Source organism: Pteronotus mesoamericanus, unplaced genomic scaffold, assembly GCF_021234165.1.
Source record: "Pteronotus mesoamericanus isolate MK-2021 breed Mesoamerican mustached bat unplaced genomic scaffold, CSHL_Meso_final contig_25, whole genome shotgun sequence".
Taxonomy (NCBI): Eukaryota; Metazoa; Chordata; class Mammalia; order Chiroptera; family Mormoopidae; genus Pteronotus; species Pteronotus mesoamericanus.
Genome location: NW_026555105.1, coordinates 18,388,157 through 18,412,018, shown reverse-complemented (window position 1 = coordinate 18,412,018; position 23,862 = coordinate 18,388,157). Strand labels below are relative to the sequence as shown.

Sequence of the window (23,862 nt, the reverse complement as noted above, 5' to 3'; positions counted from 1 at the left end):
GAAATCAGAATCTGTGCTTTATAATTAATAACAGGGCATGGGGTAGACAGAACTGAAAAAAATGTGAACAAGCCTGCTTAGTTGGACCATTGGCTATATTTCTCATTATTTTATTTAAGTAATTTCCACCTGCATAGCCACATACTAAATTTTATATTTTTATCTGCCTTTTTATTTCTTAAAGTTAAAATTTTATCTTGATTTTTGAAAATAAAAGATTGTTTTCCTGTTTTTCCCAAATCTTTTATAGCATCTGTCAATGGTTCACCTTCTGCCACTTCTGAAAGTGATGGATCGAGTACAGGCTCTCTGCCTGCAACAAATACAAATTCAAATACATCTGAGGGAGCAACGTCTGGGTTAATAATTCCTCTTACTATATCTGGAGGTTCTGGCCCTAGGCCGTTAAACCCTGTACCCCAAGCTCCCTTACCACCTGGGTGAGTAACTGTTTTTGGTTAACATTTGTTTTCTTCAGGTTTCTTCATATACTTACTAATAAGGAAAATAATACTAAGCTCCATTCTTTAAAAATCCGCCCTCAAGCAGTTGTAACTGATTTTGTTGGGGACCTAGAATCAAACTGAATCAAAAAACAAGAAACAAAAAACTCACCATATTTGAAACTTTCTCCCTCATTTCCAGGGAAAAGTGGAAAAGTGGAAGAATTCTTTTATTCTTTTAATTTTTTTAAATGAAAGGCACTGGACCATAGAAAATTAACCAAGGTCAAGTAGTGAAATAGTCACCTAATTCTATATTGCTTCTTTTTAAGGCAAGAAAAATCACTTTTTAAAATAAAAAAAATTTCCATTGTAAAGTCATTATAGCAAAGTAATAATAATTTAGGAAACAGAAAATTGGTACTCACAATGCCATTTTTTTTGTTGCTGTTAAATTCTTAATTTACTTTTAGAGAGAGAGAAAGAGAAACACTGATTTGCTATTCTATTTATGCATTCATTGGTTGATTCTTGAATGTGCCCTGGCCAGGGCTCATAATCCCATTTTAATCACTACTGGTTATTTTTTAAATTAGTAATACTCTAATAGATTACATATGTATATACATTGTGTTATTAAAATTAATTTAGAGCTTAGTGCTAATCCACATTAGCTGGCACCTATATTAATAAACTCATGATGAGAATTTTAATTGCTAAATAGATTATATAATACCTGTGTGAGTATTTTGGCCATTTTCCTTTTGGAAAGTCTCCATGGGGAGCCAAATTAGAAAGTTGTTTATGCAAGGGATTACTAAAGAGAAACGGGGTACTCTTAGAAGTGATTGGTACTTCTAAGCTGTGATGGTTTACTATTCTTCAAGTATTCTTCACTTTGGAGATAACCTACCAAGACTAAAATACTTAGAATGACTTTGTAATTTGCACTGTGCAGAAACGTATCTGATAAAGTCTTACTCTTTGATTTTAACGTTTCTAGAACTCAAACAATTCTTTGTCCTGCAGTTAGTAATTCTTTAGTTTTCCTTCAGATTTCATAGCATTAATTACAGCCTTCTTTTCCACGCAAGCCCTGCAGATACCATGATCAGATTGAGACAAACTTTGTCTACTGAGTGCTTCAACCTCAAGCCTCTTTAGAAATACAAGGCTTCGCCTAGCAAGGGTGTCCAGCCACAGCCCACGGGCCGCATGTGGCTGAGGGTGGCTGTGAATGTGGCCCAACACAAAATCGTAAATTTACTTAAAACCTTTTTTTTGCTCATCAGTTTTCATCAGTGTTTGTGTACTTAATGTGTACCCCAAGATTACTCTTCTGCAATGTGGCCTAGCAGCACCAAAAGATTGGACTCCCCTCTTAGAGCTTATATTTCTGCAGAAGTAAACTTATCCACTGTGTGTCACCCTCAGGATAACATTTCTTGATTTTGTTCCTAAATTCTTTTTGTACCTTTTTTATATACAGACATGCTTATTTGTCTCCATTCTATAATATAGTCATATAAGAGAAAAAGGCAAGGACAGGATTAAAGAGCCAGGCTACTCATGCAACTACCATACCAGCCTTTTAAATTTTGTTTTTAAGTTGGGAGCAGAGAGTGGACCAGCATGGGCGAGTTTACTATGTAGATCACATTGAAAAAAGAACAACGTGGGATAGACCAGAACCTCTACCTCCTAAGTAAGTATCTGAATTAAAGAAGAGAAAATATATTTATTCAGAACTGTAGATTGTCTGTACCAAATCTTCACTCCTTTCTTACTCTTACGCTTCCTGTCAGTCTTTTCTCTATCCACGTTGTTTTGTGGGAGGTACAAACTAGAAAGAAGAGAGTTGGAATTGATTGAGCATAATGAATGATTTTAATTTTCACTCATTTCTGACCTAAAGATTATATAGGTCTTCCTACTCCAAAATTTTCCTTTCTGAATTTTAACCACCTCAAACCGTAGGGTTTTAGGATTAGTTTCTTCAAGAGTAATTATTTAACTGAATAAGAATTGTAGCCCATATCATATATATGAGGATAAAGTCCCTATTATAGTAAAAAAAATTCAGTATATAAAAATGAAGTCATGCAAAATAGTTGGGAATAAACTATATTAATATAGGGTGCTAAGCATTGAACATTTACATTATATAATTGGAAGAAAAATATTTTTATTCAAGGGAAGTCAGCAAGCATGGGGAAATATTTAATCTTGCTAGTAATCTTAAATACATACCTAAAAGGTGCTGTTTTACTTGTTAAATTATCAGATAATATTCATTGTGAAATTGTAGATGAACTTTACCTCAAACATTGCTTGTGATAGTTATGGTTCTTGCAGAGAGTGTATATAACCATGATAATTCACATACTCTTAGTAATTCTTTCCAGGAAATTTATCTTAAAGAAATAATGCAAAGGAAGAAAAAATTTATGATACATTATTATTTTACTATTTGCGATCATCAGAATATTGGAAAGAACCTGAAACAATCAGCCAGGTAGAAATGACAAAGTTACTGTATCAGTGTTTATATTATGCTCCCATTTGGAATGATAAATTAGATCATTGTATTCCTGTGGAAAATGCTTTTTGGAAAGAAAATGAGAACTTTTTCCTTAATGACTCTTTGAAACTTACTAAATAGACATTGTGTTTAAGTTCACTTGTATACCATTTAAGAATACATAAAATAAAAGGCTTCAGGTAAATAAAAAGCAGTTTCTCAAGGTAAAATGTTACCAAACATGCACCAGGACCAAGATAAAGTCCTGTTTAATTCTTACCTGTTTCACAAGTGTTTGTTGAATTAGGTTGTTTTTGTTCTGATTTAGCTGGGAACGCAGGGTTGACAACATGGGACGTATCTATTATGTTGACCATTTCACAAGAACAACAACGTGGCAGAGGCCAACACTGGAATCCGTCCGGAACTATGAACAATGGCAGCTCCACCGTAGTCAGCGTCAAGGAGCAATACAGCAGTTTAATCAGAGATTTATTTATGGGGTGAGAACCTGTTGTATTATAAGCTTAATAAAGAGTATTTGGCTTTTAACCTTCTGCATATGAAATGTAAAGCGCTAAGTACAAGGAAGGTATAAGTAGGATGGCAACCCAGTTGTTGCTGTTGATAATATTTTTAGACTTTATCTCGAGTATCCTGTGCATGTGATATGTTTTTTCCTCTTTGAAATTTCCTTAAGTTCAACTGTTCTGTTTTGTCTAATGTCAAAAATAAAAGTAACTAGTGTAACTTAAAATCGATGGTCAAAAGAATAGTAAAAACAAACCCAAGCAATTTGAAAAGAATTAGAATAGTTCTAAATTTAGTACTGCCCAACTTAGCAGAACATTTGAAAGCTTGAGTCCAAGAACACCTGACTCTTGAGTGGTTGTATGGAACTAATGATAGAATTGAATCACTTTGTATTGTATAAAGGTAAAGTATACCTCAAATTATTTGGTCCTCTGGGATACTACAGAAATTTAACTCCTTATAGGATTATGCTAAATATATTATTCTGGCTTTGAAACCAAATTATCTTTGGTATAAAAATATTTCCATTTTGGAAACGGTTTAAATTTTACATATTTTCCTTTAGAGTAATATCGCAACAATAGTGATATGCACCAAAAGGTATTAATGGTTTGTTACACAATATTTGGTGCTAGGAATTTTACAGTCTTTCTAGTCATAAATTATCACAGATCTTTTGTCTGGGGAAAGGAAGCTAGTCTTTGGAGAAATTCGATTCTATGTGCCAAACAAGAGGGATTTATTTTGAGTAGTATGTAGAACTGAAACAGAAGAAACTCAACTCTCCAAGAGTTCAAGAGAAGCTGACCCTCTCCATTGCTATCTCCCCTCCACCACCATCGGTCCAATTCCTGTTAGAATCCATCAGAGTAAGTTCATCTGTTTTCACTAGGCAGTACCTTATTTTCTTTTCTCCATGTTCATGTGTATTTCTCACCTCATCACCATAATAGAGACCACTCACTGACACATTCACCTTTATTATCAGCCTTCCCTGTTATGACTAAGATAACTTTTTTCATATAACAATTTTTCCTGTCACCTTTTGTAGCCACTTCCCAGTGGTTTTAGAGGTGAGGCTAATTTTTGTCTCATGTCTACCTTACCTTTTTTTCCCTATGCTGTTTTATATCTTTTCTTTCTAAATTTTAATCACCTTTGGTATGCTTGGACAAATTTCTTTAAGATTTGAATACCTAATTTGCCTGCCTTCTTTAAAGCTAGTTTCCACATGAGTGTCCAGTGGAAAGAACATGGGCTTTGGAGCCAGACACACCTGGGTTTGAATCCTGGTTCCACAGTTACTTGCTCTGTATGATTTTGAGTAAGTTACTTAACCTTATCAAGACTCATTACCTTATAAATTACATATAATTACCTCAGAGGGCTTTCTTGAGGATTCTATAAAATAAAGTTTCTTATATGTTCTGCACATACTACGTGCACAGAAGTATTAGTTTTCATCTTTTCTTGCCTTCATATCCACAATTGTAAATTTGCTGTTTATCTCACTTTTACAATGCATAGTCTTTTAAAATGTTCTATTGATGGAAGATTAGCAAATTTTTGGAGCACCTACAGCGTACTGCTTCATTGTAAACTGACCAGTTTGATACCCAGAGTCTTTGGAACTTTTCTTGAATTGCCGCTTTTACCTCATTGTCCACGGTTTGTTTTTTGTTGTTGTTTTTTTCCTTTTCCCCTATCCAAAATAATCTGACCAATTTTCTGAAACTCTTACCTTTTTGCTCTTGCTATAGAATGGTTTTAAATCATAAAGAACTTAATTTGTTACCCTTAAATTGGCCAGAGATATTAATTGAATGAATTGAACATTCTTAATACCAGCTACTTACAAAGTTTTGGGGTGGTGGGGTGTTGCTGAGAAAATCTGTTTATTTGGCATATGAGATGGCCTTTGTTCTGACTCTGATTAAAGGGCAATAAGCTCTTACACACCAGCATGTTCAGCTTCAGAATGTATAGGGTTGATGATGTAACACCGTATGATAGCTCTTCCTAGTCCATGGCTTCGCAGCTTATCTGTCCAGGGAGAGCCAGAGGGAAAGGTTTGGATTAGAAAATTATCAAAACAGTTTGTCATATGCCAAACTTTTCAGACCTGTTCTATAATCAGGGTTCAAACCTTATATTGTGTTCCTTCCTGGCCTCCCTACTCTTACTCCTTCTCATAATTGTGTCTATCAGGAGGAGTAAGGCCAGTTCTTGATAGGTCTGTCTTCCAAGAACTATTAATCAGAAATGAGAATATCTGTCATATGCTTTAAAACTTTTAATCTGTTAACTCTGTTTCTGCAATAAGTCAGTGAGAGTGGGGGGAACTAATATAGACTGAGACTTATGGGACTGCATTGAATGTAATGGAGAACTTTGAATTCCAATGTGAACAAATAAGCAATTAGAGGTATTTAATTAGGGATTGGGTATTAGATGATGAAACCAACATCAATTTTTGTTAGATGTAGTAATGGTATTGTGGTTATGTAAGAATATGTTTACACCTTTTAGAAAGGCATACTACAATACATAGGGGTGAATTGATGGCAGATTTTCTTTAGCAAAGAAAGGAAAACAAAAATAAGGAAATGTGTTGCATCTTGGTGCTGCACATATAGGCTGCACTGTCCTCTTTTACTTGTGTATTTTTTTCCTGTAATAATTTTCTTTTAAAAAAGCAGAGTCTATTATTTATTTGCCTTATTTAAGGAGAAAGGGCTTAACCAAATCTTAATAAGACACCACAAATTATCCGTACTTCATTATACATTTAAAGCAAAGACACTCACTAACCTTACACAGAGTCAGTATTACATTTGCATTTCTTTTTCCAGTGGTTGACTCCTGCTTTTATCTAGCCAAACCTTTCTCTCCACCACTGTGATAATTACAAACAGAAATTTAAGAAGTCTTCTACGTAGTTCTAAGCTTGTCATCTCCTTTCACCTGCAATTCTTTCCTTTTACTCACCTGACAGCTTGTTCTTGCTGCTCTCCCAATTCTCTTCCTACAGTTCTTTGTGTATACTATGTTCTCTATGTGATCCTCTCTTTTTGAGTTAGAACTGCAAGATTTTTCTCAGTTCTCCATTGACAGTTATTTATAAATGACTTTTGGAGGGTTATATATAGGTTAAACATGTTACTGTTAAACCTGCTTTTGCCCACCCCTGTATCCATATGTTCATATGGAAAATAATACAATAATTAATAAAGAATAATACAAGAATAAACTGTGTTTTATGTACTCACAACTTTAAGCCTACTTTTGCCCACCCCTGTTTCTATAACTTAACTGACTTACAGCTAAGAAGGATAAAAACAGAATTTTGGGATGAGGATTATTTATTTGTAATATTTGAATTTCAGCCATTAAATATTGTTTGCAGCAATTTTTTTTTCCACCAGCGTGTTTTGGCATTTATCCATGATGGTGTGACACTTCTCTAAGATGTGAACTCTTAAGAGTGTGTTATGTTGCACATGGCCAGGGAAGGCATATCAAAATTTAGTTGTCTAAATTCAGCATCTCGCCTTTTTTGATGTTCTCTTTAGACTCAAGATTTGTTTGCTACATCACAAAATAAAGAATTTGATCCCCTTGGGCCCCTGCCACCTGGATGGGGTAAGTCGCTTGAATTTTTTTCATTGAATTTTGTGATTTGTATTTTATTTTATTAAAAAAATTTTTTTATCCTCACCTGAGGACATATTTTTAAATTGCCTTTAGAGCGATAGGAAGGGAGAGAAAGAAAGTGAGGGAGAAACATTGATGTAAGAGAAAAACATTGATTGGTTGCCCTCTCATACGTGCCCCAACCAGGGATTGAACTGGCAACCTGGGTATGTGCCCTAACTGGGAATCAGACCCCCAGCCTTTTGGTTTACAGGATGACACTCCAGCTAATTGAGCCACACCAGCCAGGGCGAATTTGGTCATTTTAAAACCAGGTATTTATGAATGATATCTTGCTCTTGCTTGAGTGAATCTCTTGGAATATTTTTGGGTGTGTTGGTTTAATTCAGAGTGCTGAATAGGCATTAAATTTCCCAAAGTTCTAAGTTGACCTTTATTATAGTAAACTTGTATTGGAGTCCAGAATTATTTTATTCTTCTAAAGTTTAAAAAATATTTTGCTCAGCAATAAAAAGAAATGGATTATTGCTATTTTTAACAATCTGATGGACTTGAAGGGCATTATGCATAGTGAAAAAAGTCAGTCTCAAAGGTTATGCATATTGTGCCCTGGCCAGGTGGCTCAGTTGGTTGGAGCATCGTTCCATGTACCAAAAGGTTGAGGGCTTAATAGCCAGTTGGGCTGCGTAAAGGAGGCAACTAGTCGATGTTTGTGTCTCACATTGATGTTTCTCTCTCTCTGCCTTCCTCTTTCTCTAAAATCACTAAATATACCCTTAGGTGAGGATTTAAAAAAAAGATTATATACTGTATGAATTAATTTATATAACAGTCTCAAAATGACAAAACTGTTGAGATAGAAAACAGATTAATAGCGACCAGGAGACAGAGCCAATGGTAATAACTTAGTACACATACAGAAGATAAGTGGTTTTTATGTGGTGGTTGAAGAGTTCTATATCTTGACCATGGTGGTGATTACACAAATTTGTACATGGGATAAAAGTGTATAAAACTATACGTTGACATAAATGGATTCAGCTTTAAAAACTGGTGAAAATTGATGCCCTGGCCAAGTGGCTTAGTTGGTTGGAGCATCATCCAATGAACCAAAAAGGTTGCAGATTTGACCCCTGGTCAGGACACATACCTAGGTTGCATGTTCAGTCCCAGGCCAGGGTGCATATAGGAGGCAACTGATCGATGTATCTCTCTATCTGTGTATTTCTCCCCTCCCCTTCCTCCCTTCCTCCTTTCCTCCTTTCGTTTCTCTCTAAAATCAATTTTTTAAAAATTGGTGAAAACTGAATAAATTCTATAGTGAATATTTGCCAGTGTCAGTTTTGTGACTTTGATATTGTAGCTATATAAAATGTCACCATTGAGGGAAACTGGTTGAAGGGTATATGAGATTCTTTGAATGATTTTAGCCACAGTCTGTGAATAAGAATTATTTTTTTAAACTTAAAAAATATTTTGATCACATCAGTGCCTTCAAAACACAGTTCAGAGCGTGGTTGAATTGATGTTACCTGAAAGAACAGTGGAAGGGGAACATGTAAGGGTGGTGACTTTGTGTCCTGTATCACAGAGCACATGAGCATGCTCTGTTATTGAGTACATTTGATACCTTAATTATTAAAACTTTATTGATACACCAGATTCTGTTTTATGTATCATAGCACTGGAGCAGGTTTCCAGAATATACTGTCTGGCAGTACAGAAACAATTTTTCATGGGCACCAAAGAGAATATAGAAAGTGGAAAACAGGAAAGTAAGGCCTGTTATGGAAACAGAGCTGCAGATATTTCATAATATTGGGATCAGTTCAGAAAGTGATATTTATAGATAGCATTGTTGGGAAACACTGGTCCTCAAGATAGATTGCTTTAACATTACTTTATTGAGAAATGGAGGGAAAACATTGATATGTGAAGATCACATGAATCTGGGGAATAAATGATATGGGCTGTAGAAAACATACCTTTGAGAAACTCCATTGCTCTTAAGAGGTTATTTATCCTTAATACTCCTGTGAGTCAAAAAATATAATAAGTCATACTTCTAACTTATTGTTACTAGCTTGAAGCAAAAGGAGACCATAAAAATGTTGTAAATTTCTGTCTTCATCAAAGCCTGGTAGTTTGGTAAGGACTCTTTTGGTTCTGTTGGAGCCTCAGATTGGACAGTGTATGGTTAACATTAACTTCTTTTAAAAGAGATGCTGCCCTTAGGAGGCACATTGAACCAGATTGGTCAGATTGTATTCCCTGACATGGATGCATTTCTCAGTTTTATTTCTTGAGTTGTCTTTGTCATGTTACAGAGGAGAAATTGATGCACTGAAGGGATAAATGTGAAGGTTATGTATTTATAATTTTGATTTTATTATGGAAAAGCCATGATCCAACTGGCTTTTGTTAGAAACACAGACCATTTTACTCCTCCAGAGTAGTTGTAAGAAAAATTGCCTCTTGCTCATAGAAATTGCAAGCATTGTTGCCTTTATTCAAAAAGCTTTTCTTGCAAGCTGGTCCTGCCATTATTTACCATTATTATCATCATCAAGGTCTTTCTCATTTTCACATTAGCCAACATCTCCCTAAAATACCTCCTCTAAAGACCTAGTCCCAGCTTACCCAGATTATAAGAGTGTTACCTTGCTTATTTTATGTACAGCCTGCTTATTTTTAGGAGTCACACTCCTCAAGTTGAAGTGTGCCCTCCTTCCCAAATGAGTTCATAAACATCGTATTACTCAGACTAAGCACTGCTTATGACTTTCTGCATTGGGGGCATATGTCTTATTTGTAGAACCAGCGATGACACGGGTACTGTGACAGATGAGATCCAACTGATAATACTCTCAGGATTGACCCAGGAAATAAAATCACAATTTGTATTGTGTTTATGTTATGGAATTGACAGCTTTATTTTTGTGACACCAAATATATTTAAATCCAATTTTTTTACCCTTTCAGGCCTTTATATGCTAGGACTAGACAGTACTGCCTTGAAGTGAAGAATTTTTTAGCACATGCAAACGATAGGGAGATAACAGAATATTTTTAGTTCAAATATGTAGTCTAATAGGCCTTTGTAGAGCTGGTTTTACCTATCAAGTATAAAGATATTTCCTTATTTTCAGAGTTACTATGAAAAAATACATAGAACAAGAAGCTTCTGCTTCTTACTGTTTTATTCATCAAGTCAAGAAGTGTTCTGATGTGCATTCAGTTTTGATGTTCATTAATTTCAGTATTGTTTATCATGTGATTTTTCTACAAAGTAAAAAATCAGTTGCACGGCCATAGTTCTTGCTCTCATGGAGCAGATGAGCGTTCAGTTTGCAAGTGCCCCCACCTTTGAAATTTTGTTTTTTATAGCATCTTCCAATAAAAACTGATATTAACAGCATATACTTAGAACATAATAGAAAATAAGTTTTCTTTTAACTTTATCTTGCTTCATGTTAGCTTTTGAAGAGAAAATCTGTGGCTCTGAAATCTGAACTTACATGGCAGATAAAATATGAATATATGCTTAGCTATGCACTAAGGGTATTATTTTTAGATGATAAAAATTATTCTGTAAAATTCTTTGGAATCAAGAAATATATAGATTCTCAAGTATATTTTAGAAATTTAAATTTAATGTGACTGCCAAGAACATGAACTTACTTTGTTATTATGTAGCCAGCTGTAGCACTCTGGGTGCTTCTTTTTGCCTCGGGATGGGTCTTAAAGTTGGTTACATGTTTCCACACTCAAGATGCCATGATCAGCGAAGCGAGCGTTAATATTCAGTGTGTCACAGGATGCGGAGTCCCATTTTTTTGTATATCATGCACACCTGGAGTTCTGTTTCCATTTTAGTCTCAGCTGATGTAGAAATAAGCTGATATGTCAGGAGTGGGTTCGTGATACTCGTAAATCTATTCCTTAATCTCCCCATATCATCACTGCTACTTGAAATCATGGAGTCAGTGCTGGAGAAATAGTTAAAAGTTAACAAATACTAATTTGACGAGGCTATATAATTTGGCCTAAGACTCATTCTTGAATATCTTGCTTAAAGAAAGATCCAAAGGATCTAAATAAATGTTATTTGGAAAAGATAAAACTTTTCAAACTACAGGAAGTAAAAACTGGTTTTACCAGCATGGAATTCAGTTTAAAATTTTGGTTGAAAATTGTTTTTATAAAATCCTTTTTAAAAAGTTGGAATGCATTCTATACTCTGTAATACTTCAGTTATTTTAAGACATCTTGGCCAAATTTTTAAAATTCACGTAGAGGAAGAGACTCGTCTTTTGAAGAATCAGTGGTAATGGGGCAGAAAAGTCAATAGCTCAGAACAACAGGAACAATATTAAAATTTTGAAACTCTCCTCTGGCTGGGCTGCTCAGTTGGTTGTGGGTTTGATCGGCAGTCTGGCACGTACCATGTACCATGTACAATGTACCATGTACCATGTACCATGTACCACGTACGGGAGGCAACCGATAGAGGTTTCTCCCTCATGGTGATATGCCTCTCTCCCCTTCCTCCCTCTCCCTCCTTTCCCCCTCTAAAATCAATAAACATATCCTCAGGTGAGGATTTTAAAAGTTTTCGAAACTATTTGGTTATTAAAGGAGGAAATGGCATTCGCCTGTCTCTGGACCTTAATGAGAAAGCACAGGGAAGCAGGGAAATTTTTTAGAAAGGGAACAAGAAAATAAGGAGACTCCTAAAGTAAGAGGGAGTGGGTAGGACAAGCAGCAGCTTCAGATGACCTTCCCTTGTGTAGAAGGTTACTATAAGATATTTAGGATTTGGGACCTGGACATATTAAGGAACAGGACATACTTTGAAACAATGTCTTCCTCAATTGAATAATGCCAAGCATATAACAAACAATTAAGTTGTATTACCCCCATTACATTTTAAGAAATGAAATGGTCTGGTATGAAAAAATATCCCTGACTAAAGGCTGGAGTTTCCATCCTGTCACTGCCACTTAATTCTGAGACTTTGGGCAGAACCTTTAACCTGTCTTTATTATCAAAATAAACTAAAACACCTACCCCATGGGACTGGTTAAGGATTAATGAGGTCATCTATGAAAAGTTAAAGTAGTCAATCATGCTGTTGTTGGTTAGATTGAGCAGAAAGGTTCTGTGGGTAGAACATTATGAATTAAATCTACTTAGCTTCTAGGAAGTAACCATATTTTTATAACTTTAGCAAGTATGTGAATTTAATAGTGAAAGAATGTATTAAACCTTTTAAAGTTGTGATTTAAAAAACTACAAAGCCAACAGTACAGTAAGAAATGGGCAAATTCATTTCATTTTATTATTTTAGTTTGAGGAACAAGACTACGTCAACTCTAACGCTTTGCTTTCTTTCTTTCTTTTTTTTAATATAAGAGAAGAGAACGGACACCAATGGTAGAGTATATTTTGTCAACCACAACACTCGTATTACCCAATGGGAAGACCCCAGAAGTCAAGGGTAAGAGCTTTGAGTTACTAGCTTATAGATAACCTCTTAAAAATTGTACCCTATTTCGATTCAGTTTTTTTAAAGATCAATGACATGTTCTTTTCCCAAAGGCCTTAAACATTAGTCACCCACATACTTATAAAGAGGAAAAAAATATACTATTTCTTATAATAGATGTGGGTTTCTTAAGTAAAGGGAAAAAAACCTCACTGATCTATGCCAATATATTTGAATATTTAAAAAATACCTACTTATTATTAATAAATCAGATAAGTAATTCTAGAGCAAGGTTTTGCAACCTGAGATCCACTGGATAAACTTCAGGGAGTATATGACTTAGGGAGAAAAAAATCAAACATTCGTTTTCATTAAACTTGACCCAAAATTGAGTGTTTTCTTCCATTGTGATTGTAGGCTACAACCATAGTAAAATTAGCAATGCCTAGAACTTTGCCACCAGCAGAAATCACAGGTTTTTTTAATATCATTTTGGAGTTGGAGATATATCAAATATTGTTTACATATATCATGCTAGTTAATATATTAATAGAGACACAGTATTATAAGTTTGTCTTTTTAATGTTTTGATTACTATATATATATGTAATTCCTTTTTTTTTTTTTTTTGGTAACAGTATGTAATGGTGTGTGTATTAATTTTCTGGGGCTGCCTTAACAAATTACCTGTGGCTTAAACAACAGAAATATATCTCATAGTTGAGGAGACTACAAGATCAGGCTGTTGTTGGGAGGCCTATGCTTCTTTTGAAGGCAGTAGGGAAGAACTTAGCCCAGCCTCTCCTAGCTTCTGGTGGTTGTTTGGCTTGTGGCAGTTTAACTCCAATCTTGAAATGGCACTCTTTCTGTGTGTATGTATCTCAGTGTTCAAATTTTCCCTTCTTATAAGGACACAGGTCATAATATTAGTGGCCCACCATTTTCATCTTAACTAATTGCATCTGCAATGATCCTGTTTCCTAATAAGGTCACATTCTAAGGTGCTGAGGATTAGGCCTTCAACATACGAATTTGCAGGGGGTACATAGTTTGGCCCATAACAATATGTAAATACTGTGCATGTATCAGGCTGCCAGAATGATTCCATTCTTCAAGGAATTTGTCAAGGTAGACAGTCAGAGAGCACAGTCACCACATGATTGCCCTAACACCAGATATTAGTCATAAGCTGAAAGGTCCCCAGACTACTCTCACTTCAGACCAACTGGCTACAAATTCTACAAATTTCAGGGTCTCCACAACCACTTTCACTAGAAAGACTAGAACTCACTAAATGAAGCCTCTTATACTCAGTCACATTTATTATAGGGAAAGGCTGCAAATTAGAACCAACAGAAGGAAGAGATGGAAAGGCCAGAGTCTGAGATGGTTCCAAACATCCAGAATTGATGTGGAATAGTATGTATGGAGTATTGCTAATCATGGGATCTCACCTGAGTCTCCAGTATCCAGAGAGTTTTTATTAAGGCTCCATCGTGTACTGTGTGAATGACTAACATTTAGTCTCCAGCTGTTCCCAGAGTTTGGGCTAAAACCTGTAGTTTTCAGTTGTTGGAATCAATACAGAATATCCCAAATTCTCCATCATAAAGCACATTCCAGGGGCCTAGAGATTACTTCCCAATAGCTGAGGGCAAAGGCCAGACCTCTCTTTAGGTATGATTAATTCTTCACTTAACACATTCATGGCTCAGAGTTTTAAGAACTGCTATTCTAGCCCTGGCTGGCATGACTCAATGGACTGAGTGCCAGCCTGCAAACCAAAGGGTTGCTGGTTCCATTCCCAGTCAGGGCACATGCCTGGGTTGAGGGCCAGGTCTCCAGTAGGGGGCACACAAGAGGCAACCACACATTGAACCTCCCCTCTCTCCCTCCCTTCCCCGTGCTCTAAAAATAAATAAATAAAATCTAAAAAAAAACAACAATAAAACTATTCTAAAGGCATGTTTTAAATTTAAAATCTATTTGTGGGTACTTACAAATCACAAATTTTTTTTAATGGAGTTATGGTATTTATATAAATATTTTTAATTTCCCTAAAAAGAAGAATTAAGAATTTCAAAAGTAACATTCCTAATTCCTCTTTAAAATTCCATCTCTATCCCTGGCCAGGGGGCTTAGTTGGAGTATCATCCTGTGCACCAAAAGGTTGCAGGTTTGATCCTTAGTCAGGGCATATACATAGGTTGCAAGTTCAAAGCCTGGTCAGGGCATGTATGGGAGCCAACCAATCAATGTTTCTCTCTCTCTCTCTCTCTCTCTCTCTCTCTCTCTCTCTCTCTCTCTCTCCCTCCCCCTACCCCCCCTCTCTCTCCCTCTCTCTCTCCCCCTCTTTCTCCCCCTCTCTCTCCCTCTCTCTCCCTCTCCCCCTCTGTGACCACCTGCCCTGCTCTGAAATCAATAAACATCCTCTGGTGAGGATTAGGGAAAAAATTTCTATCTCTAAGAATAAAGCAGACCATGCCACCTTATTGTAATTTGCTACCATTTTTTGTTCCCCCTTGGACCTTTAAAGTTTCAGAGCTAAAGTCAGAATCATATTTTAATATATAATACAAATAACCCAGTTTTATTTGCTTGCTTTTAAGGCAACAACTTGTTACTAAGTCTGTCTTGAAAATGTATTTCGAACAAATGATAAGTGTTACTTTTACAAATTTTGGTAGTCTGTTTTATCTGACATGTTATTCAGTTCTGTGAATACAACTAAATGTTCTTAACCTCTTGATAGTTTACAAAATAACTGTTCTGTGCAATGGTTCTCCGACTTTTGTTCTTCTAAAGTACACTTGAGGAAAATGACATTCCTGTCCATAACTGTGCCTCTCTGAAACAGTGAACTTAAATGCCTCCAACTCCACCATTTCTTCCTTTCTACTGTGAACTTGAATATTTCCGTTGTTCTGTCTCTAACCAAACCCATTGGAGGTATTCAGTAGTTCCCCACTCATTCTAGTATTCTATTGTAGTAATATTTTGAAATGTAAAAATAAATTTCCTAGGTTCAATGAATATGCAGTTTTGAATATGTGTGCTAATACCTCAATCATTTTAATATATAACAAATGAAAATCGGGTTAAGTCATTGTTGCTTTATAATGTAGTTCCTGTTTTAAAATTCATGTATAATAACATTTTCAGGGAGGGAAGTTGTTGCCAGATAACACAAGCTGAAATACTTGATTAAATATTGTGATAGCAGTATGAAGAAAGTACTTTCAGAGACTGAAAAGGAGGCTCAATATATAATAGGAGGAATAATAACAGTTTAAGGGCTTACACATACTTCTTTTGCATATGCGGGTACAGGACAGTTGAAAGCCAACAATTAACTCGGTAATAATTATACTAAGGGGATTTGTGGTCTCCTTCTCTGGTGTGGTTGTGCTTTAAGAGATGGGGGTGGGGGCGGAAATTGCTTTGTTATTCCAAAGGCTACTTAATCAGGTTTGTTATCACAGATGCAAAAACACGACAGGCTCTGTTAAGGTAAAAACTGACCTTTGACAGGGAAAAATACTGCCCCCCACCATGAACCACTTCTAGTTAGTTTTAATTTCAGACCATCCTGTGTGGTATTTTCTGTCTCTGAGCTTGTGAGGCCTCCATGCAGGCCTCCCCTGAGTTGCTCAGGTTTGGAACGTGAACAGCTTTTCGCCGTACTTCCCCATCTTGGACATAAAACTACGTGCTAAGCTTTTTACTTGTATTGCCTAAATGCTCGTATAGTCTTATTATATAGATATTATCTCCATTTTATGGACAAAGAAACTGAAGTTTAGAGAAATGAAGCAAGGTCTAAAGATAGGTATTAACAGGAAGTAGATAGGAGTCCTTGGTAAAGAACATTTGAGTTGTCTGAACAGAGAAATAGTAGAGATTCTGGACGAGAGAAAAAGCTTCACTTGGAGGTGTGACAGATCATGTCATGTTTAGGGAAATGGTGATGTTGTTATTAAACACTACGAAATCACAGAGTTCAGGGAAGGGGTTTGAGGGCAGAGTATAGAGCCAGATTGAGTGTGAGGTGTGGGTAGGTAGTAAGTTAGGTTTAGATCTTATCATTGGTAGTAGTGAACAGTGATACCACCTTAAGGAGAGAACAAATTGGATCAGACCTCTGTTTTAGTACTCTGTCAGCAACATGAAATAAACAAGCGTAGGACCAGAGTGAGACTAGAGGCAGGAAAAACCAGTTAGGTGGCTGTTGCAAAAGTTTGAGATGAATAAAGCCAGAATAGAGATGGTGCTGGGGATTGAAAATAGCGATGAACATGATGACTTCCAAAGCAGAATGGGGAGAACTTGGTGGCCATGGGATGTTTAGGCTGGTTATTAGATAGATGGGGAGTACAAGTCACGTAGGTGAGAGAAGACTGAGTAGTGGCTGAGGGACCTGTTGACATGTTAATAAACATGCTTTAGCATAAAGAGGATATAGGTAAAGAGGTCTTGTAAACAACTGGATATATCACTGGAATAAACAGTTTTCTAGAAGATTTCCACTGCTTTTATGTTTGGTTTTTGTTTCTGTATTTGAAAGACAAGTAACTCTTTTTTAACTTTTTTTGTTTGTTTATATTTTTCCCTCCGTTCTTTAGTCAATTAAATGAAAAGCCCTTACCCGAAGGCTGGGAAATGAGATTCACAGTGGATGGTATTCCATATTTTGTGGACCACAATAGAAGAACAACCACCTATATAGATCCCCGCACTGGAAAATCTGCCCTGTAAGTCCTTTAAACATTGTACATTAAAAGAAAAACTGATTCCAAGATTTTGATGTAAAGATCTGATTTAGCAAGAAGTGCAGTTCTTTTTGAGTTGGCCTGCCTATAGATTTCTGTTCCCTAAATGTTTTGTATTTCCATTAGTCTCTTGAATATTTTCCCTTATAGACGTTTCATATTTGTTACCATCTGTGCACACAGACTAATGAGACTATTTAGAAATTATCCATACAGTACTCCTCAACAATTAATCCCTGATTTCTGATGCTTGTTTTCTTTGATTTCTATTTACCTTTTAACTTAAAAGCTCCCTTAACTTCGTTTTTCTCTTTCATTTTTTGAAAAACACCCTTTGTTTTGTTTAGGGTTTTTTAAAATTATGGTAGCCCTAACTGGAGTGGCTCAATGGGTTGGATGTCGTCCCACAAACCAAAAGGTCACCGGTTTGATTCCTGGTCAAGGCACACGCCTGGGTTGCGGGCCAGGTCCTTAGTTGGGGGCATGTGAGAGGCAACTGATTGATGATTCTCTCAGCACACTGATGTTTCTCCCCTTTTCTTTCTCCCTCCCTTTCCCTCGCTCTAAAAATAAATAAGTCTTTTAAAAATTTTTTAAAAATTACAGTGAAACATACATAACAAAATTCACCATTTTAGGTGTACAGTTTAATGGCATTAACTACATTCCCATTATTTTGCAACCATATCATTCCATACTGATACTCTGTACCTATTACGCAACAACTATCCAATCCTCCTCCCCAGCCCCTGATAACTGCTGTTCTGCTTTCTTTCTTTATGAATTTGACTACTCAGTATAAATGGAAGCTTACAATATTTCTTCTTTGGTGCTTATTTCATTTACCATCATGTCCCCCAAATTGATCTATGTTGTAGCTTGTATCAGAATTCATTTTTTTAAAGCTGAATAATATTCTAGTCTATGTATATACCATATTTTTTTATACATCTATTAATGGACATTTGGGTTACTTCCACTTTTTGGCTATTATGAATAATACTGCTGTAAACATGAATGTACAAATAAATGTTTGAATCCTTGCTTTAAATTCTTTTGTATGTATACTCAGAAGTGGAATTGCTGGATCAAACGGTAGTTTTGTGGGGGTTTTTTGAGTCACTGCAATACTGTTTTCCACAGCAGGTATACCATTTTACATTCCCACCAGCAATACACATGGATTCCTTTTTTCTTTCTTTCTTTCTTTCTTTCTTTTTTTAATCCATGCCAACAATTGTTTTTTAGTTGTTTCTTTTTTATAATGCCATCCTTTGGGTATGAAGTAGTGCCTTATTGTGGTTTTTATTTTTATTTCTTTAATGAGTCATGGTGTTGAACATCTTTTCATGCGCTTATTGACCATTTGTATGACTTTGAAGAAATGCCTAAGTCCTTTGGCCATTTTTGAATTGAGTTGCTTGGGGGTTTTTTTGTTGTTGAGTTTTAGAATTTTTTATATATTCTAGATACTAATACCATATTAGATATGTCATTTGCAAATAGCTTCTTCCATTCTGTGTTACAAGAGTTTTAAACATTTAAGTCTTGGATACATTTTTAGTTAATTTTTGCAATGGTGTTAGCATGTGGATATCAAGCTGTCCCAGCACCATTTGTTGAAAAGACTGTCCTTTCCCCATCAAATTTGTCTTGGCGCCCTTTTTGAAAATCATTGGACCACATATGTGAGGGTTTATTTATGGGCACTCTGTCCTATTGGTCTAATAATATCTGGCCTTATTCCAGTACCAGTACCACAATGGTTTGATTGCTTGAGCTTCGTATTCAGTATTAAATTTTGAAATTAGGAAATGTGAACACTCCAACTTTGTTTTTCTTTTTTGAGATTGTTTTTGCTTTACAGGGTCTCTTGAGATTCCATATGAATTTTAGGGTGGGTTTTCTCTTTCTGCCAAAAAAAAAAAAAAAATAGAAGTCATTGGGATTATACTGAATTTGTGGTTTGCTTTGGTTAGTATTGACATCTTAGTCTTCTGGTCCATGAACGTAGACTATGTTTATGTTTATTTGCCTTCTTTAATTTCTTTCAACAGTGTTTTGTACTTTTCAGTATGGAAGGCTTTTATCCTTTTGGTTAATTCCTAAATGTTTTGTTGTTTTTGGTGCTATTTGTAAATTAAATTATTTTCTTAATTTTCTTTTCAGATGGTTGATTGTTTATAAAAATGCAACTGCAGCTGATTTTTGTGTTGTTTTATATCTGACTTAGCTGAATTTACTTACTAGTTCTAGTGGGGGTTTTTTTTTAACACAGAGAGAGGAAGAAAAAGAGGGAAACATCAATGTGTGTTTTCCTCATGCGCTCCCTACTGGAGATCTGGCCTGCAATTCAGGCAAGTGCCCTGACTGGGAATTGAACCAGCAACTCTTTGGTTCACAGGTCAGCACTCAATCCACTGAGTCTCACCAGCCAGGACCTAATGGGTTTTTATGTCGGGAAGTTTTAGGGTTTTCTGTATATAAGATCATATCTTCAAACAGATCATTTTTCCTTTTTATTTCAATTTGGATGACTTTTTATTTCTTTTTCTTGCCTAATTGCTTTGGCTAGAACTTCCAATACTATGCTGAATATAAGTGGTGAAAGCAGGCACCCTTGCCTTATTCCTGATCTTGGAAAGTTTTCATTCTTTGATCATTGAGTGTGATCAGCTGTAGGATTTTGTTATATGGCCTTTATTATGTTAAGGTAGTTTCCTTCTAGTCGTATTTGGTTGTGTGTGTGTTTTTTTAATCATGAAATAATGTTGAATTTTATCAAATACTTTTATTTGCATAAATACTGTTTAGGTGAATATCAAGAGTATGATTTAAGGACAAAGGAGAGAATGGATTTGGGGAATAGACAACATTCTCAGATGAAATCTACTTTACCTAGGCCTGTTAGATATGTCTATATGTGAGAGAAAATGCCACAACAGTGGCTTTAATTTTTTTTCTGTTACTGCTTCTATAGAGAGGGTAAGGTAGGGAGAAAGAGGGAGAGAAACATCAGTGTGAGAGAGAAACATTGATCGGTTGCCTCCTGCATGCGCCCCAGCTAGGGACCAAATCCACAACGAAGGCATATGCCCTGACTGGGAATTGAACAGGCAACCTTTTGGTTTGAGGAACGACACCCAACCAACTGAACCACACTGGTCAGAGCCCACAACAGTGGCTTTAAAAAGATGGAAATTTATTTCTGTCCTTTAGTTAAAAATAGTCTTGGGAAATAAAAACTTTAAAAGGTGGTAGGTAGTAGGAATATTTTGTGCTAGGGTATTTTTGTATTTCACTGCTGAGTAGTGAGGGGGTATGGTATTTTGCTTTTCTTCCAAATGTTATCTTACAGACAGCTATTTATGTCATATTACCATTCTTCCTCAGAGACAATGGACCCCAGATAGCCTATGTACGGGACTTCAAGGCAAAGGTTCAGTATTTCCGGTTCTGGTGTCAGGTTAGTATTAGGACTGTATTTCTATACTCCCTTTCTTTAGTTTTTGTTGCTTATATTACACAGTCAGTGATTGTGAACATAATTCACAGGAAAACAGGTAAAATGGAATGCATCAGAGTCTCTCCTATTTTAAGGCAAAGAAATAGATTTATCAGTTAGATAATTTGTCACCTCTCTTGTACAGAATAATAAATTTGAAACCATTTAAATAAGAAAACATTGTTATTTTCTTTCCAGTATCCGTTATGTTCAGATTGCAGAAATCCTCAAATGAGTTGAAACATTTTCTGATGTATAAATTATAACTGTCCTTTTTCATACTTATGCATTTGATAGATACATATATGACTTTAACAGATACATATATATGGTTATTATTCAGGATAATTTTCTCAGATGTGATCAACTATTTCTGATGTATAAATAAATATTTACTGAATTAATAATTTCATTATGGGTTTAAATAAAATCAATGTACTATTCGAAATACTGTGATTAATATTTCTAAACTTCATATTTGTAATCAACTAGACAAGCAGAAGAACCTGAATTAGTGTTTTGAAAATAAAATTAAGTAAAGATTTGACTCAGTAAGCTGTGCCTATGAGATCTTGTTTTCCTCTGTGTTTTATATACCAAATGACCTATAATTATCATGAAGGCTCACAAATGCATAGTTAAACATTATTGAATATAAATTCATATTCAAAGTCTACTTGTTTCTGTAAGCAGAGATAAAAGTAAATAAAACTTTATCCTTTTGGTTTTTGATAGGCCATTTTAAATGGTGAGAGTTGACTTAAGTCATTTTTATATTTCAGCAACTGGCCATGCCACAACACATAAAGATTACAGTGACAAGAAAAACGTTGTTTGAGGATTCCTTTCAGCAGGTACTGTGTATCCACTCAGTAGTTTGCCCCCTGGCTGCAGCCCAAAACCGTCTTTTGGTATTGGCAGTTTACAGGGTTTAGAACTTTTTGAGTGGGAGTCCTTGAATTGTTAAGTCTAATCTCATTGCCAGCTACTTTATTGCTTAAAATTTAGGAACATGCAGGTAGTTTTCTGTGTGTTTTGTGTATGTGTATGTTTTGTATTTTTGAAATGTCAGAGTCACTTAAAGTAATTAATGAGTTTCAAGTTTCCATTTCTAAGCTTAGTATTTTATTTGAAATATATATTTAAGTAAGAAAATAGGCTTTTGGTAGACAGAAGCCTGGAAATATTCATATGAATGTTCTTGAATAGGTAGAAAAGGAGTAGAGGAAAACTTTGTAGTTTTTATAGTTCTGTAATATTTGCATTTTTACAATAAGCGTGGTACTCTTATAATTAAAAATAATGTTTTATGTAGGAAGAAAAGTGGTCGTTGGTGACATCTTAAAAAACATGTTTTCAGGAGTTGCCAATTTTTTTTCAGTTTTTCTCAGAACCTGAGTTAATTTATTCCTTACCTTTATTTTGCAACTTTACTTACCAACCAAATGCAACTAAATGTTAAGTGATTTTGTTATAGGGAAGATTAAATGACCAATGGAAAAAAATGCCTTAATATGAAGACATGCAGTTAGTCTTTGTTTTATGGCCAGATGTGGATGTGATTCTTTATTATCAAGTCCCTGCAATAATTGTAATAGCTACAGCTTCAAAGAGTGTCACCCTGAATGCAAAAGAAAAAGAGATTGTCTGAGATAGTTGAAAGTAGCTGCCTACTTCATTTCAGAAACAGTTATGTTCATTTCCTAATGAAACCTTGGTTATTAATATTGAAAGGGGGAAATGCAGCAGTTAGCTTTTTAGCAGCAGAGCTTGACTAAAGGCTATTTAAAGAATTATGAGTCATTCCCTTGATATAATGTGTGCTCCCAAGGCCATTCCCTACTCCATTTTGTCTTTTTCTAATTTTCATATTTGTAACCACTGTGTAGTTACTGAGTATGCAGTCTCTGGTGGGCGGCCAGTGCTGAAAAGATGCAAAATGTGTTTAAATGTCCCTTTATCTTTTGGGTTCTGAAACCAGAGGCTTTTGCAGAATGACAGACCAGATGGTACTAAAACAGTTGTGTAAAATTGTCATCTTAGATTTGACATTTATCGAATTAAATGTGAAATTAAAATCTGAGAAAACTTTGATTGCTTTGGAAGAATGACAAATCAGATAGCAAAATTAGCATCAGATTTTTTTTGTAACTGTTGGATAAAGTTGTTTTATAATAGTGTTTTTATTAACATGGCACAGCTGTTTGTCAGGGACATTGCAAGATAAAAATTGCAGGATAATATTTGAAGATATTTTTTCCAGGGAAGAATGAATCCCCAGATATCAGGCACAGGGCAAAGGAACAAGCAGGATTTCGAGGAGAGCATTCTCAGATTTGGGGGAACAGTCTCAAGAGAGATCAGGTATAGCTCTCGGGTTTGGGGAGAAACCATGAGGACAAAAGAATAACCAGAGGAAGTAAGGCAATACAAGATATGTTTATTGATTTGAGAGAGAGAGAAACACCAATCAATTGGCTCCCATACAGAGGATTGAACCTGTAACCTAGGTATGAGCCCTGACTGGGAATGAAGCCCACAACCTTTTACTGTAGGGGATGCCACTCAAACCAACTGAGCCCCTGGCCAGGGCAACAGTAAAAGATATTTTTAATCTCTTTGTCTTGCATTGCTATGTATCTAGCCTATGGTATTTATAGACTGTCATAAACATTGAAATAAGCATGAATTTTTTGTTATGTCTTGGATTTTCTTTTTTGAGTGGGATATGAATTTGAGTGGGATATGAATATGAGTAGGGAAAAAGAAGCCCTGGCATAAGCAAGTTACTTAGTGAGCCTCTCTGGATATTTAAATGTGAGAGTTCATTCCTATCATTTCATAAAATAGAGGCATTGTATCGGCTTCTCTCTCTCCAGGCCCTGTCATTTTTCTAAGGGTAATTAATATTTGTAATGTTTCACTGGCCCAATTTTTGACAGGTAAGT

The 23,862-nt window shown here is 35.5% G+C and overlaps 1 protein-coding gene across 2 annotated transcripts in view; it reads left to right on the top strand.

Moving 5' to 3' along the window:
* The window catches only part of ITCH (itchy E3 ubiquitin protein ligase), a 121,788-nt gene that overhangs the window by 77,089 nt on the left and 20,837 nt on the right, over positions 1-23,862 (top strand). For both annotated transcript variants that reach the window (XM_054573867.1, XM_054573866.1), the window contains exons 9-16: positions 251-440; positions 2,053-2,148; positions 3,293-3,467; positions 7,071-7,140; positions 12,568-12,652; positions 17,263-17,391; positions 20,803-20,875; positions 21,697-21,768. In XM_054573867.1, coding sequence (XP_054429842.1) covers positions 251-440; positions 2,053-2,148; positions 3,293-3,467; positions 7,071-7,140; positions 12,568-12,652; positions 17,263-17,391; positions 20,803-20,875; positions 21,697-21,768 — 890 coding nt within the window. The remainder of the gene's footprint in view (positions 1-250; positions 441-2,052; positions 2,149-3,292; positions 3,468-7,070; positions 7,141-12,567; positions 12,653-17,262; positions 17,392-20,802; positions 20,876-21,696; positions 21,769-23,862) is intronic.